Below are 16,507 nucleotides of genomic sequence, written 5' to 3'. Positions count from 1 at the left end.
GATTTTTTGCTATTGAGCTATATGAGCTCTTTATATGCTTTGGATAGTAGCCCCTGATCAGATATATGATTTGTAAATATTTTCTCTCATTCAGTAGGTTGCCTTTTCATTTTGTTGATGGTTTCCTTTGTTGTGCAGATGCTTTTTAGTTTGATGTAGTCCCTCTTGTTTATTTTTGCTTTTGATGCTTTTGCTTTTGGTGTCAGACTCAAAAAATCATTGTCAAGACCTATGCCATGGCTTACCACCTACGTATTTTTCTAGTTTTACGGTTTCAGGTTTTACATTCAAGTCTTCAATCCATTTTGAGTTAATTTTTGTGTAGGGTTTAAGAGAGTGGCCACTTTCATTCTTTTGCATGTGGCTAATTTTCCCAATACCACTTATTGAAGAAACTTGTTCTTTCCCCATCGTGTATTCTTGGCTCCTTTGTTTTATATTATTTGACCATATACGTGTAGGTTTATTTCTGGGCTCTCTATTCTGTTCCATTGATCTATATGTCTGTTTTGATGCCAATACCATACTAATTTAATTACGATAGCTTTGTAATATAGTTTGAAATCAGGGAGTGTGATGTCTCCAGCTTTGCTCTTCTTTCTCCAGATTACTCTGGCTATTTGGGGTCTTTAACAGTTCCATAGAAATTTTAGGATTGTTCTATTTCTGTGAAAAATGCCATTGGAACTTCGATAGGGATTGCACTGAATCTGTAGATTGCTTTGGGTAATATGGACATTTTCACAATATTAATTCTTCCAATCCATGAGCACAGAATATCTTTCCATTTATTTGTGTCTTCTTCGATTTCTTTCATTAACATCTTGTAGTTTCTGATACATAGGTCTTTCACCTTCTTGGTTAAATTTATTCCTAGGTATTTTATTCTTTTTGATGCAATTGTAAATGATATTTTCTTAATTTCTCTTCCTGATAGTACATTATTATATAGAAATACAACATATTTTTGTATATTTGTTTTATATTTATTGTATATTTGTTTTATATCCTGCAACTTAACTGAATTTATTAGTCTTAACAGTTTTTTTGATAGAGCTTTATGGCTTCCTATATATAATACCACATCATCTGCAAATAGTGACAGTTTTACTTCTTCCTTTCCAATTGGAATACCTTTTATTTCTTTTTCTTGCCTAACTTCTCTGGCTAGAACTTCCTATACTATGTTGAATAAAAGTGGCAAGAGTGGGCATCCTTGTCTTCCTGATCTTAAGAGGAAAAGCTTTCAGCTTTTCACCATTAAGATATTAGCTATGGGCTGGTCACATATGGCCTCTATTATGTTAAGGTACATTCCTTCTACACCCTCTTTGTTGACAGTTTTTTTAAGTTTTTTTTTTTTAATAAATTTATTTATTTATTTATTTTTGGCTGTGTTGGGTCTTCGTTGCTGCACGTGGGCTTTCTCTAGTTGAGGCGAGCAGGGGCTACTCTTCGTTGCGGTGCACAGGCTTCTCACTGTGGTGGCTTCTCTCGTTGCGGAGCATGGGCTCTAGGTGCGTGGGCTTCAGTAGTTGCAGCATGCAGGCTTAGTTGCTCCGTGGCATGTGGGATCTTCCCAGACCAGGGATTGAACCCGTTTCCCCTGCATTGGCAGGCAGATTCTCAACCACTGCGCCACCAAGGAAGCCCAACAGTTTTTTAATCATAAATGGATGCTGAATTTTGTCAAATGCTTTTTTAAATCATGATAATGTGGTGTATAACGTTGACTGATTTGTGAATGTTAAACCATCCGTCTATCTCTGGAATAAATCCCACTTGATAATGGTATATGATCCTGTTAAAGTACTGTTGAATTTGGTTTGCTAATATTTTGTTGAAGATTTTTGCATCTATGTTCATCAGGGATATTGGCCTGTAATGGTTTTGATATCAAGGTAATGCTGGCCTCAGAAAATGAGTTTGGATAGTTCCCTCCTCTCCTGTTTTTTGGAAAAATTTAGAAGGCTTGGTATTAGTTCTTCTTTGAATGTTTGGTAGAATTCATCAGTGAAGCTGTCTGATCCTGGACTTTTGTTTGTTGGGAGGTTTTGATTACTGATTCAATCGCCCTACTAGTATTTGGTCTGCTCAGATATTCTATTTCATCATGATTCAGTCTTTGGTAGGTTGTATATTTTTAGGAATTTATCCATTTTTTTCTAGGCTGTCCAATTTTTTGGCATATGATTGTTCACAGTGGTCTCTTATGACCCTTTGTATTTCTGTGGTATCAGCTGTAATATTTCCTCTTTCATTTCTGATTTTACATGAGTCCTCTCTTTTTTTTCTTGGTGAGTCTAGCTAAAAGTTTGTCAACTTTGTTTCTCTTTTCAAAGAACCAGCTCCTAGTTTCACTTATATTTTCTATTGTCTTTTTAGTCTCTATTTCACTTATTTCTGCTGTAATTTTTGTTATTTCCTTCCTTCTACTAACTTTGGGCTTCATTTGTACTTTTTCTAGTTCCTTGAGGTGTAGTTAGGTTGTTTGAGATTTTTCTTGTTTTTATTTTTTTAATTAATTTTAATAAGTTAAAAAATATATTTATTTATTTGGCTGCGCCAGGTCTTAGTTGCAGCACATGGGATCTCTGTTGCAGCGTGCCTCAACGTGGGATCTTCAGTTGAGGCATGCAGGATCTTTTAGTTGTGGCATGCGGGCTCTTAGTTGCAGCATGCGGTATCCAGTTCCCTGACCAGGGATCGAACCTGGGCCCCCTGTATTGGGAGTGTGGAGTCTTAACCACTGGACCACCAGGTAAGTCCCTAGCAAAATGTTTTTAAGGGTCATCCATGTTGTAGCATTAATCAGTACTTTATTCTTTTTTATGGCTAATTAATATCCCATTGTATGAATATATCACATTTTGATTATCCATTTATCAGTTGATAAGTATTTGAGTTGTTTACATTTTTTGGCTATTATGATTAATGCTGCTAAAAGCATTTGTGTCCAAATTTCTGTGTGACTTATATTTTCAATTCTCTTGAAGAAATATTGGGGGATTCTTTTACTTTTGAGACATCCTTAATGAGAACTTAATATTCACATGAAAATTTAATAAATGTTTGGTTTACAGTAAGATCTGTGTAAATGATGCCTATAGCTTTAAGAAAACTATTTTGTGATTAATGTCAGTGAAACATCTGAATAATTCACTTTAACCTTTTGCCCCTTAGTCTGAGGTCAATCAACTCAAATCTTACTTATCTATCTATCCATTTATTTATTTATTGAAGTATAGTTGATTTACAATGTTATGTTAGTTTCTGGTGTACAGCAAAGTGATTCAGTTGTGTGTGTGTATATATATATATATATATATTTATTTATTTATTTATTTATTTATTTATTCTTTTTTGGATTCTTTTCCATTATAGTTTATTACAAGATACTGAATATAGTTCCCTGTGCTCTACATTAGGACCTTGTTGTTTATATAGTATATATAGTAGCTTGTATCTGCTTATCCCAAACTCCTAATTTATCCCTCCCCCCCTCCTATCCCGTTTGGTAACCATAAGTTTGTTTTCTATGTCTGAGTCAACTCAGATCTTATATTATTTACCTTGTCCTTTTTCAAGAAAGATGATTTTGGATTCTGGAAGAAAATTAGATCCAGTAACAATCATTTCATGACCTCCATTTACAGAACAACTGTTGATACTGTACTTCTCAATATGAGGAAGTTCTTGAGCAGACCGCTGGGCTGTTTTTTTGTTTTTTTAAGAGTTGAGAAGAAACAAAATATTAGTTTACACTCTTTCATATGTAAATGACAAAGTTTAGCTATAAAAGAAGCAACTCTGGGTTTTTAAAATGCAAGGCAATGGTAACAATATCCACTAAAATAGCTATGCTATTTAGAAAACAAAATAGATTTATTAGAGTCATGTGATTTTAAATAATTTTCTTAGACTACAACTATAGAGAAACTTATAAAGAGAAATTAATTAATGCCTACAACTTATATTGACTCCAACACATTCACCTCATCCACTTTTCTCTTTTTAGCTTGTCTTTAATACATTTCTTCCCCACAACTTGTCTGTTAAAATTGATAAATTTAATATAATTACAAAAAGCAAATTAAATCCGAAGATGCATAATTATATTGCATACAATTAAAAGAAGACAAGTTTCTAAAGGACAAACACCAAGTAGCCCTTTCATCAAGAAAATAACTAGATCATCAGTGAGGCATCAGGATTACATTTTGGACATCTTCTAAATAACTGAAGTATACATGAAGTACACATTTCAATACAGAATTTTTAAAAATGAACATAAATATTTCTTAGTGCACTATACTCTTCCTTCCCAGGGTATGTGAACATAATTTTCCTTAAAGCCTACAAGTCATTATATAAACTATTAACTTTTCCTTGTTGCCGCCTTTTTCTAATATCTACTGATTTCAAGTTGCTGTATTTTCTGGAGATCCTAATTCTGGCTTTTCTTTCCTTTTTAAAAAATGCTTGAGTTTCAAGCTAGACATTATACTTCTTTTGACTGTTTAGGTTCTCTAAGGGTTTATTCCTGCCAAATGCCTCAATAACTAGGTTTCTCTCTGGATTAAAACAAACAAAAAGGGTGGATTATACTTTCTTCTTCACATTTTGGAAACAGGTCTACTTTTAGTCCTACTACTTGGGTGGAAAATTGGTGGCTTTGAGGGTCAGCTGTGTTTTGTTTGGCCAGAACAACATTTTAAAGAAATTTAAACAACTTGACTGCCTTTATGAAGCATGCAGTCCCAGTTCACTATGTCTCTTCCAACTATTTAGTTTTTTGAAGATTTATTTATTTTATTTACTTTTAGCTGTGTTGGGTCTTAGTTGTGGCATGCAGGATCTTTCGTTGCCGTGCGCGGGCTTCTCTCTAGTTGTGGTGTGTGGGTTTTCTCTTCTCTAGTTGTGGCGCGTGGGCTCCAGGGTGCATGGGCTCTGTAGTTTGTGGCACGTGGGCTCTAGTTGAGGTGTGCAGGCTCAGTAGTTGTGTCACGCGGGTTTAGTTGCCCCGCGGCATGTGGAATCTCAGTTCCCTGACCAGGGATTGAACCCCCGTCCCCTGCATTGCAAGGAGGATTCTTTACCACTGGACCACCAGGGAATTCCCTCTCTTCCAACTATTTAATACCAAGACACAAAAGGTATATGAATTAGGATCCCAGCCCCATTCAAAGAGAATGTTTCATAGAGGATGGGTCTGGGATTTAGGATGAACTACAACTTAGAAAGTACCAAGCACAAATCTAGATCTCAGAAAACACTTATGTCCTTACTTATGTTCTAAATGGCTCACAAAGAAGGGGCGTAAAAACAAGCACTGACTAGCCTAGGGAGTAAGACTAATTCAAGTTTTAGATATTTATAGTGGAAACTAGCTATCACAAGTACATTCAAAGTAACAGCAAAAATGTGTTCACCAAGTGGCACAGCCATAATAAAATATTATGCATGTGCTAAAATCATTTTTGAAGAATATTTAGCTATATGAGAAAACGCCCACTATAAGTGAAACTACCAAATATTGTGTGTGCGTGCACATGCGCGCACACATGTAGACCAAAAAAAAAAAGGAAAAAAATCCAAAAAAAGGTTAATAGTGACTATCTCAGAGAAGTGATATTACAAAAAAGATTTTTTTTTTTACAAAAAAGATTTTAATGCTACTCTTTGTACCATTTTGCATTTTCTATACTCTCAACAATAATCACACAATAATTTAATAAACTAAAAGAGAAAACAGAATAATTTTAGAGTAAATTCATCTCAAAAACTCAAACTACTCTATGAACTTAAATTATGTTGCTAAAAATTAGAGAAATATATGCTTAAATGGGCATTTGTCTGGCAGGGTAACAAAGATTGTGGCAATGATAGCTGTTTCTAAGAAAGGGAACTAGCTGACTTGAAAATTTACTTTTCACTCTATACTCTTTTACTCTTTTTGAATTTTGTACCATGTACCTGTATTATCTATTTAAAATTAATACAAAAATTACTTCTACAGTGATTCTATTACCATGGATTTGCTCAGTGATTCCCACAGTCGACTGGAAAATGATAAAGTATTACCCCAGTGAACAGCAAAAGGAGGCATAGAAAAGTAATACAGTAGGTATGATCCCAAATTAAGAATGCATGTGGTTAATAGAAATAAAATGATATAACATAATCAAAAGAGTACTAAGAAAACCTGTGTTCTAGCCACAGCTCTGTCACACCAACAAGCAAATAACCTGGGAGGAGCACTTGAGATACTTGTGCCTCAGTTTCCTCCTACACAAAATTAAGACATGGAATTAGAACACTTCTAAGTCTGTGTCCTAAAAATCTAAATTGCAATCTCAATATTTCAGTCCTATCAGCTAACCTGCCAGAGGTCCACAGTTCTCAAGGGCTTGAGTAGATATCAGGTTCTAGGCCTTTTCTCATTTCTTGGCTCTGAAAAACCAGGGAAAAAGCATTCACTTTCTCAACCTGGTGTTGTACATAAATTTTTGGTAAAAAAAACAAAAACCAAAATCCTGTAAGTCCCTATTCAGCTGAAGTGTCAGCTTGCAGAGACAGGCATCTTCCGACATTTTAATGAAACAAAGATGACCAAGTATCAATGACACTTAATGTCAGAATCATAGCTTCATAATTTGGTCCTCAGGTGTCATCAAGCCCACCTTCCTCATTTACAAGTAAGAAAACTATGGTCAAGAGAATGTCTATAGCCACACAGGCTACCTAGGGTCAAATTATAATGAGAAGCCATTTTCTAACTGCAAGATCAGTACTCCTCTACCTAAACATGTAGCTTATTTCCATATAAGAAAATCACACCAGCTATCCAGACCCTGGGCTTCAGTTTACTTTTTTTTTAAATTTATTTATTTATTTTCATTTTTGGCTGCGTTGTATCTTTGTTGCTGCACGCAGGCTTTCTCTAGTTGCAGCGAGCAGGGGCTACTCTTGGTTGCAGTGCACGGGCTTCTCACTGCGGTGGCTTCTCTTGTTGCGGAGCACGGGCTCTAGATGTGCGCCTTCAGTAGTTGTGGCGCACGGGCTTAGTTGCTCTGCGGCATGTGGGATCTTCCCGGACCAGGGCTCGAACCTGTGTCCCTTGCATTGGCAGGCGGATTCTTAACCACTGCGCCACCAGGGAAGCCCTCAGTTTACTTTTTTTTTTGGAAACATTTTTTTTTTTAATATTTATTTTATTTATTATCATTTAGTTTTGGCTGCGTTGGGTCTTTGTTGCTGCGCGTGGGCCTTCTCTAGTTGTGGCGAGCGGGGGCTACTCTTCGTTGGGGTGCGCAGGCTTCTCATTGCGGTGACTTCTCGTTGCGGAGCACAGGCTCTAGGCGCACGGGCTCAGTAGCTGTGGCTCGTGGACTCTAGAGTGCAGGCTCAGTAGTAGTGGCACACGGGCTTAGTTGCTCCGCAGCATGTGGGACCAGGGCTCGAACCCGTGTCCCCTGCATTGGCAGGTGGATTCTTAACCACTGTGCCACCAGGGAAGCCCCCTCAGTTTACTTTTGATCCAAACATTACATTATAAACAAAACAGAAAATAACCTATTATAAACAAAATTTTAAAATATCACAGGCTCACTTACAGCATTCAACAGGTATAGAAGCTGTCTGCAGAGAAAGGACTTTTCCATTGGGCTGTGGGATGTGTACACGAAACACAAGTCGTACTCTAGTATTCTTTCTGCCAATATCAGTTTCTCCTTTTCGAAGTTCTATATCTGAATTGCGGAGTTTCAAAATACCTGCACAGTCAATACTAGGAAAAAAAATATACAATTTTATTTGCTTACTAGAAATTAGTGGTTCTAAACAACTCAGCGAAACAGTTATTGTTAATTTGCCAGGAAGAACTATCACTATCTAAAATCAGGTCAAAAAAGAAAGATATGATTGCTATTTTCTGCTATTTAAATTTGAGGATTAAAAATGTTTTTGTACGACAAAAATGTAATACTAAGGGTGGCATATTGTCTGTAAAGAGGGCTGACAATAATTCCTCCCATTCCTGTATTCACATGTCACTTCTCCAATTAAGAGGTAGAGTAACTATGTCCCCTCTCCTTGAGAGTGAGCGTTATGACTTGCCTTGACAAACAGAATGTGGCCAAGTGATGCTGTGTAAGTTACAAGCCTAGCACTTAAGAAGCTCCGTAACTTCCACTTTTGTTCTCTTGGAGCCCTGAGCCACCATGAAAATGTCCAACTAGCATGCTGGAGAGAAAAGCCCATATAATCCTCTACTTGAGCTACCCCAGCTGAGCTCCCAGCCGAATTCAGGGGCATGAGTGATCCCAACCAACACCACATGAGTGGATCAGCTGAGTCCAACCAACCAAAATAATCATGAAAAACAATAAAGAGTTACTACTTTAAGCCACTAAATTTGGGGGGCAGTTTGCGTTACAGAACTAGATGAGTGAAATATAAAGTAAAAGACTCTAATTCTATAAATATAACTAGGCCAGAAAAGATTAACTTGCAGGACTACAAATAAGTCATTAATAACATATTTAAACTTTTGTATGATACATTTATTAATAAAAACAATCTATCAGGCTTTCATTTCTTTCTTTCTTTTTTTTTTTGGGGGGGGGGCACACTTCGAGGCTTGCAGGATCTTAGTTCCCCAACCAGGGATTGGACCTGCGTCCTCGGCAGTGAAAGCGCAGAGTCCTAACCACTGGAACACCAGGGAACTCCCAGGCTTACATTTCTAAGAAATGCACATATAAGATTAAAGTTTTGGCATTTAAGGTCTAAAATTTCATTATCTTCAAAATTTATTACTAAATATAGCTGCTTAACACACAATCATGGTAGGAAACACCAGTACCTATAACATATCTTTTTTTTTTTTTTTTTTTTTTTTTATAACATATCTTTGTTATTCACATATTAGAAGAATAAAGCAAGAGGTAACTAACAATCAAACATTCTAGTTAAAGTTTACTCTCTCTTATGGCATTCCTTATTATCCATCCTCTTACTTTATCCACCAACTCTAACGCTCTAATATTCCAATTCTAATGCTCACTGCCCAGAGGCTAGAGAAGTAACTTTGAAGGATAATATATGTTACAAAGCTAGGTTATCAAGATAAGAACCAGTAAAGCTCAAGGAAGAATCTGAAAAATATAAATATTTTCATCTTAGGAAAGACAAAGGAAAAGAAATTTCTAAAAAAGTAAATATTTTTGGAAATAAACATTTTTCATTTATGGATAACAAATTATATTTAACTAGTATTGAAAAACTGTACTTTAGCTCAAAGCAGTATTGATCAAATTGTATCAAAGTAGTGATTATTCATGTTAATATGCCAACATGAGTATTTAGTGGGAAATACCAGAGATTATCCATGCTACTGAGTTTTTTTGTTTGTTTGGTTTTTTGGCTGCGTCTGCATGTGGGATCTTCATCGCGGCGTGAAGGATCTTTAGTTGCGGCATGCGGGATCTTTAGTTGCAGCATGCGGGATCTTTAGTTGCGGCACGTGGGATCTAGTTCCCTAACCAGGGATTGAACCCAGGCACCCTGCATTGGAAGCACAGAGTCTTAACCACTGGATCACCAGGGAAGTCCCCATTTTACTGAGTTTTGTTTTTTTTAATACATTTATTTATTTTATTTATTTTATGTTTGGCTGCTTTGGGTCTTCGCTGCTGCACGCAGGCTTTCTCTAGTTGTGGTAAGCTGGGGCTACTTTGTTGCGGTACACGGGCTTCTCATTGCGGTGGCTTCTCTTGTTGCGGAGCACGGGCTCTAGGCGCGTGGGCTTCAGTAGTTGTGCCACACGGGCTGAGTAGTTGTGGCTCGCGGCCTCTAGAGCACAGGCTCAGTGGTAGTGGCACACGGGCTTAGCTGCTCCACGGCATGCGGGATCTTCCTGGATCAGGGATCGAACACGTGTCCCGTACATGGCAGGCGGATTCTTAACCACTGTGCCACCAGAGAAGTCTGCATTTTACTGAGTTTTAAGGGAAGGTATTTTAGCAGAGAGTTAAGTTTCTAGCAGAAGATTTGGAATAAGAGTATCAGAAATGACAATCTTAAAACTCTGGCTAAGAAATGCAAAAAAAAAAACGAAAAGAAAAGCTACCAAACCACCAATAAAACTACATTTATAGGAATGAAAATAACTATTAAATTCTGTTTAAAACACAATTATATTTTAGATCAGAGTGCAACACTGCCACATCCATATTCATCGAGTTTTAAAAACAGGGAGGAGTTATGAGTACGGTAAGGCAATATACTAGCATGCTATATTTAAAGCATCTTGTAGAGTGTCTCTATGGTTTATGGGTTGGTATACTGGTCTTAAATAAAGGGTCTTACACATCCAAGATAGATTAGGTTTGAAATGACCAAGCCTGTGTGATAGTAGGCAAAACAAGGGGACTATCTACCAATCTTTCCCCACCTTAAACAACAGAGCCTTTTTCTTTTTTTTTGGCCATGCCACGCGGCATGCAGGATCCTAGTTCCCCGACCGGGGATCGAACCCGTGCCCCTTGCAGTGGAAGCGTGGAGTCATACACTTCTAGCATGAACCACCAGGGAAGTCCCCACTAGAGCCTTTTTTTTCTGCTTTTAATTTTATTTATTTATTTGTTTATTTATTTATGGCTGTGTTGGGTCTTCGTTTCTGTGCGAGGGCTTTCTCTAGTTGTGGCAAGTGGGGGCCACTCTTCATCGCGGTGCGCAGGCCTCTCACTATCGCGGCCTCTCTTGTTGCGGAGCACAGGCTCCAGACGCGCAGGCTCAGTAATTGTGGCTCACGGGTCCAGTCGCTCCGCGGCATGTGGGATCTTCCCAGACCAGGGCTCGAACCCGTGTCCCCTGCATTGGCAGGCAGATTCTCAACCACTGCACCACCAGGGAAGCCCCCACTAGAGCCTTTTAATACATACCTACAACTCACTTGTGCATAAATTATTTTGAACAACAGTCTTATCATTCGCAATTTTTTAATCTACCACTACCTGAAACTATATTACATTCAGTCACTGCAGTTTATCCTAGTAATTAGTTCCTGGATAAAACAGGCTCATTCAGCATTAGCTGCCCTGTTATCTAAGGTACTTAGAAAAGGTTTCTTAGATTTGGGTAACTTCCTAGTTGCTCCTTATTCAACCCTTTCTTGGACACACACAATGTTGTTGTCACAAACCTTGGTTCCTGTAGAATTCCTGTTCCCCAATCTAACAGTTCAGAGTGGACAGATAGCCAGAGAAGCTTCAGGTGTGTGTATGGCAGAGCAGGGTGGGGTAAGGGGGCTAAGCTGCTTGCTACTAGTAATAATGGTATTTCTACAGCTTTGTTCTTTCTGGTCTGATCCAGGCAGGCAGTATATGCCAGCTCTGGTTGGAGAAGGGAACATGAATCTTGACTACCACCTCTGTTCCATGTGAAAAGGAGGAGGAAGGTACATTCAGATCCTACTGCTCTGATTTGTTCATGCTATTCTGTAGGTAAGGCTTTCCCAAGTTCTTGAGAGAATGTCTTAGAAACTCATGTACTCTGTTTTCTTTAATTTACTGATTTATACATTATTTTTAAAAAGGATATGAGGCATTTTATAACATAAATACAAATAAGGTCAAGAAGAAAGAAATAGAAAATATTTTTGAATAGAAGAAACAGAAGATAAATATATCCCAAATCTAGGGTTATATGAATTACTATAATTACTATAATTGAGCTTGATCATGAACTTTTGGGAAGCTGAGGCAAAAAGTAAAGATGATAGGGACTTCCCTCGTGGTCCAGTGGCTAAGACTCCACACTCCCAATGCAGGGGGCCCAGGTTTGATCCCTGGTCAGGGAACTAGATCCCACATGCCACAACCAAGAGTCCCACTGCCTCAACGAAGAGTCTGCATGCCGCACATACCACAATGAAGATCCCGCGTGCCACAACTAAGACCCTGCTCAGCCAAATAAATAAATAAATATTTTTTTTAAAAAAGTAAAGATGATAAAGCTTTTGTAGGTCTCTCCTTGTCTGGTAAAGCAAAATCTACCGTGTCATCAAATACCAACCTTTTTCCTTTAACCTGAAAAGACTGTGTGTGTGTGTGTGTGTGTGTGTGTGTAATAATGACCAACTTAAGAGATAAAATCTTTTTAACAGTCCATTAAGTTATAAGCTTCTGGTGATTTCTATTTAACTTGATTCAAGTCTACTGCTTGAACTATCCAGAGGAATCAATGGAAACATGGTCTGCAAACTGTCACCTAAGAATCAATTTTATGAGTTCTTAGAAAAATATAGTTCAAAGTTGAGTTTCAAATTCCCCTCTGCAGCTGAATAATAGTATATTCATATTGCTTTTGATGCTAGATGAAAAAGTAAGATCCTAGGGAATTCCCTGGTGGTCCAATGGTTAGGACTCTGTGCTTTCACTGCCGAGGGCCCAGGTTTGATCCCTGGTCGGGGAACTAAGATCCCACAAGCCACATGGCGCGGCCAAAAAAAAAAAGTAAGATCCTAGAGTAAAAGAGAGGAAGCCTTCTTGCATCCTCATTTAGAGGCTGGCTACCTCACCTTATTTGAAGATTGGTCAAATAGGATGCCTGGAGTCAATGTTTTTCTTTCTTTCTTTTTTTTTTATAAATGAGGAAACTTTTTTTTTTTTTAAGGAGGAAGGCGGGCTTATTTATTTATTTTATTTATGGCTGTGTTGGGTCTTCGTTTCTCTGCGAGGGCTTTCTCTAGTTGTGGCAAGCAGGGGGCCACTCTTCATCACGGTGCGCGGGCCTCTCACTATCGCGGCCTCTCCCGTTGCGGAGCACAGGCTCCAGACGCGCAGGCTCAGTAATTGTGGCTCACGGGCCCAGTTGCTCCGTGGCACGTGGGATCCTCCCAGACCAGGACTCGAACCCGTGTCCTCTGCATTGGCAGGCAGATTCTCAACCACTGCGCCACCAGTGAAGCCCCTCTTTTTTTTTTTTTCAATGTTTTTAAGTGTTTTGCTCAAGTACCTGAATAAAGGATTGGCTAAGAATCCAAAGTTCTTTTTTTAATTATTACAGAACACAGAAATTTAAGAGTAGAGATTATCAGCTAGCTGTCTACCTCTGCCATGAAAAAACTCTATCGTAGCCCGTGTAATGACTTAGTGGAGTTGAGTTCTCGACTACTGTTCCTTTGAACAAAGCAGGCAAAGATAAGGTTTTATTTAAATCAATATTAACTTGTCCTTTCTGGTGATAAGTAGATAACAGGCAATTCTTATTTTATAATAGTACAATTATGTCATAAGTTACTATGTCCTCAGGGGTATATTCAGTTTACCTAAAAAGTCATTTAAATATAAATTTAAAAGAGAAGAACTCAAGACTGAAATCTGATTTTAATAGGACTATTCTTGCAATAACCTGGGACAGATATCATTGCCATCTTAAGAAAGACCTATATTATAGTTTGAACCAATTTCTCTAACAAACTTCACTGTAAGTTTCACATACCTGGTTGTGGCAGAATAATAGTTCCCTACTAAATATTCTTTTTTTCTGTTTTTCTTAGTAACAGACCCCCATCTTGTTAGTGGTGGCAATGCACTCAGGTAAAAAAAACATACCCAGGTCTTCCTTATATACAAGGATGATCAATGAGATGTAGTAAAGGTGTTGGATAAGTTTCTGGGAAAAGCTCTTGAAAGAGGCCTGACTCAGATGGAAGTTCTCTCTTACCCTTCCTCTTACCCGTTCTTCCTATTCCTTCCAGGATTACAGTTATGATGGCTAGAGCTCCAGTAGCTATTGTGGATCATGAGGCAATCTTGAGGATGGAAACCACATGCTAATAATAGCAGAGAAGAATAAACAGAAGGAGCTTGGGGACCCAATGACTTATGGAACCACTGTGCTAGCCCTAAGATGCCTATGTGTATATTTCTTTCATGGAATGAAAAATTAAACCTCTAGCTGTTTAAGCCACTGCATTTCAGGTTTCTGTTACAGGTACTATATATATTCCTAACTAATCCACCTGAACAAAACTCTACTGCATTCTCATTCAGAAGTTGGCCACCTCATTTTATTTGGAAATGGGTGAAATGGGACACCTGGAAGTAGAGTTGAAGTTTTCCTCAAGGAAACTTAACAATCATAATTTTACTGCAATTGTTTACTTACTGTCTACTCTATTAGACTGTGAGCTACTTGAAAAAAAGTCCATATACTTTTGTCTCTATCACCTAGCATGATGCTTGGCTGGTACTACATGGTCATAAACTTTTGCTGAATTGAATTTTCTTTATGGAAATGTGGTACCAACCTTATCAAATATACTATAATTATTTACATAATGTTATTCAGTTAATTTAGGTCAATGACTTATTTTTGTACTATAAAAATAGATATACTTTTCTTCTGAAAGTTATTTTAGGAAAAGAAAGAACAGTCCCTTTTGGGATATGTTTCAAGATACCTGACTGACATATTGTTTTCAGGAAGAAGTGGAATTTCCAGAACCTTTGTGCTGGCAATTATTATCTCTTGGCTTGCAGTAGCAACTGTCTTCCCAGTGATCCGATGCACCTGGTAAAATGCATGAGGCCGTAAATATCGATCATCTGCTGTTCCAATAAACATCTGTAGATTTATCGGCTTTTCACTATAGCCCAGGAGCTAATTTGGAAGAGCAAACACAGAAAAATACAATTCATTATCCATGCATTTTACAATAAGCTTACAACAGTAAGTCTATTATATTTGTATCATATACTATTGATACATAAAATGTTATTTCAAAAAATATAATAATAAAAACAAGTAATAAGTGAACAGCCCTCTAAATTGCAGAAATATTTTAAGAGTTATAAAATGCTGCAATATATTACAAAGGGATGAGGGAGTTTTTTTGGATTAAAATCTAGATCAACCTAAATTTTGAAAAGCCTTGGTAGAGTGCTGTGGAGAATACAAAAGAAATGTTGATTCTGTGCTCCAGGCAACATTAACCATCCAGACCAGACCTAAAGATCAGGATATGTGGGAAGGTCCCCTAACAGGCTGTTAAAATCAGAGACACTTTTAGTAGAAAGGATCTGAAAAATCCTATTCCATGTTTCCAAGTTAAAATTTCAACTGACTTAACAAGCTAGGCTACTTGACTTTCTTTGGTACCCTTCACTACTGCTGAGGTTAAGATGGCTACACAGGATTAATAAGGGTGATGACCAGGAGGTGCTGGAGGTAAAAACAGCGACCACAAGAAAGGAGGCAGTTAAAAGAAACAGAGCCTAAAGCACTTAGGGAGACTCCTATGTCCAGTCTGATGGCTGAGTAGCACCCATTGGACTCACCTTGAAAGGATGGAGAGAACACCAAAGTAAGCAGATACTGGAAACAAACTGACACATGTAAGAAGAGAATAACAAAAGGTGTGTTTCCTGTTTTTAAGGCTTTTAACCTGAGGGAAAGCCACAGTCCATGCCTTACAGTGTGACTAAAACTACCAAAGAAATCTACAGTCTGAAGGGCTTGAAGAACCAAGGACAGACAGAGTCTGTCACAACCTCTGGAAAGAAAGAGGCAAATCCCAGAAAAGAGACAGCCAGAGAGGAGGAACTCCAAATTTTATATATATATAGACTCTGCCCAATCCTTTGGCTGACCTGTAAACCATTCAAGAACAGGATAGATCCAAGCAGCCTAAGGCTAAAATAACTGAAATGAGATTATGAGCTACCACCAACCACAGGGAGACAGGTTTTACAGGTTGACTCCAACCAAGTTAAGTGCCTGCTTAAACAAAAAAATTCAACATTCTTTGGGAGTACATATGGGTGTGCATTTATATTTGTTTTGATGCTGAGTTGTACAAGTTCTTTATATATTCTGAATATTAATCCCTTGCAATTATGTGATTTGCAAATATTATCTCCCATTCTGCAGGCTGTCTTTTCACTTTCTTGGTTGCGTCCTTTGATGCACAAAAGTTTTTAAATTTTGATGGAGTCTAATTTATTTTGTTTCTTTTGTTGCCTGTTCTTTAGGTGTCATACTTAAGAAACCATTACCAAATCCAATGTTGAGAAGATTTTCTTCATGTTTTCTTCTAAGAATTTTATAGTTTTAGGTCTTTGATCCATTTTTAGTTAATTTTTGTATATAATGTAAGGTAAGGATCCAACTACATTATTTTGCATGGGGGTATCTAATTTTCCCAACACCATTTGTTGAAAAGACTGTCATTTCTCCTACTGAATGGTTTTGGAACCCTATCAAAAATGAATTGACCATATATGTTAGGGCTTATTTCTGGGCTTTCTATTCTATTTCATTGGTCTGTCTTTATGCCAGTATCATACTGTTTAAAATGCTGTAGCTTTGTAGTATGTTACCAGTCAGGGAAAGGGAGTCCTCCAACTTTACTCTTCTTTTTCAGGATTGTTTCAGCTATTTGAGGCCCCTTGCAATTCCATATGAATTTTTTTTTTAATAAATTTATTTATTTATTTAT

General features: G+C 37.6%; 1 protein-coding gene across 4 annotated transcripts in view; it reads right to left on the bottom strand.

Moving 5' to 3' along the window:
* Nucleotides 1-16,507, bottom strand: part of NFATC3 (nuclear factor of activated T cells 3) — a 134,549-nt gene that overhangs the window by 39,690 nt on the left and 78,352 nt on the right. For 2 of the 4 annotated variants that reach the window (XM_036834530.1, XM_036834531.1), the window contains exons 4-6: nucleotides 14,471-14,670; nucleotides 7,617-7,789; nucleotides 3,573-3,713 (exon numbers count right to left, since the gene is read on the bottom strand). In XM_036834530.1, the coding sequence (XP_036690425.1) occupies nucleotides 3,573-3,713; nucleotides 7,617-7,789; nucleotides 14,471-14,670 (514 nt within the window). The remainder of the gene's footprint in view (nucleotides 1-3,572; nucleotides 3,714-7,616; nucleotides 7,790-14,470; nucleotides 14,671-16,507) is intronic. The other 2 variants (XM_036834532.1, XM_036834533.1) reach the window with 1 other exon arrangement.

This window comes from Balaenoptera musculus, chromosome 19 (assembly GCF_009873245.2).
Source record: "Balaenoptera musculus isolate JJ_BM4_2016_0621 chromosome 19, mBalMus1.pri.v3, whole genome shotgun sequence".
NCBI classification, from domain to species: Eukaryota; Metazoa; Chordata; class Mammalia; order Artiodactyla; family Balaenopteridae; genus Balaenoptera; species Balaenoptera musculus.
The sequence above is the reverse complement of the archived record's forward strand: the minus strand, read 5'-3'. Positions and strand labels throughout refer to the sequence as shown.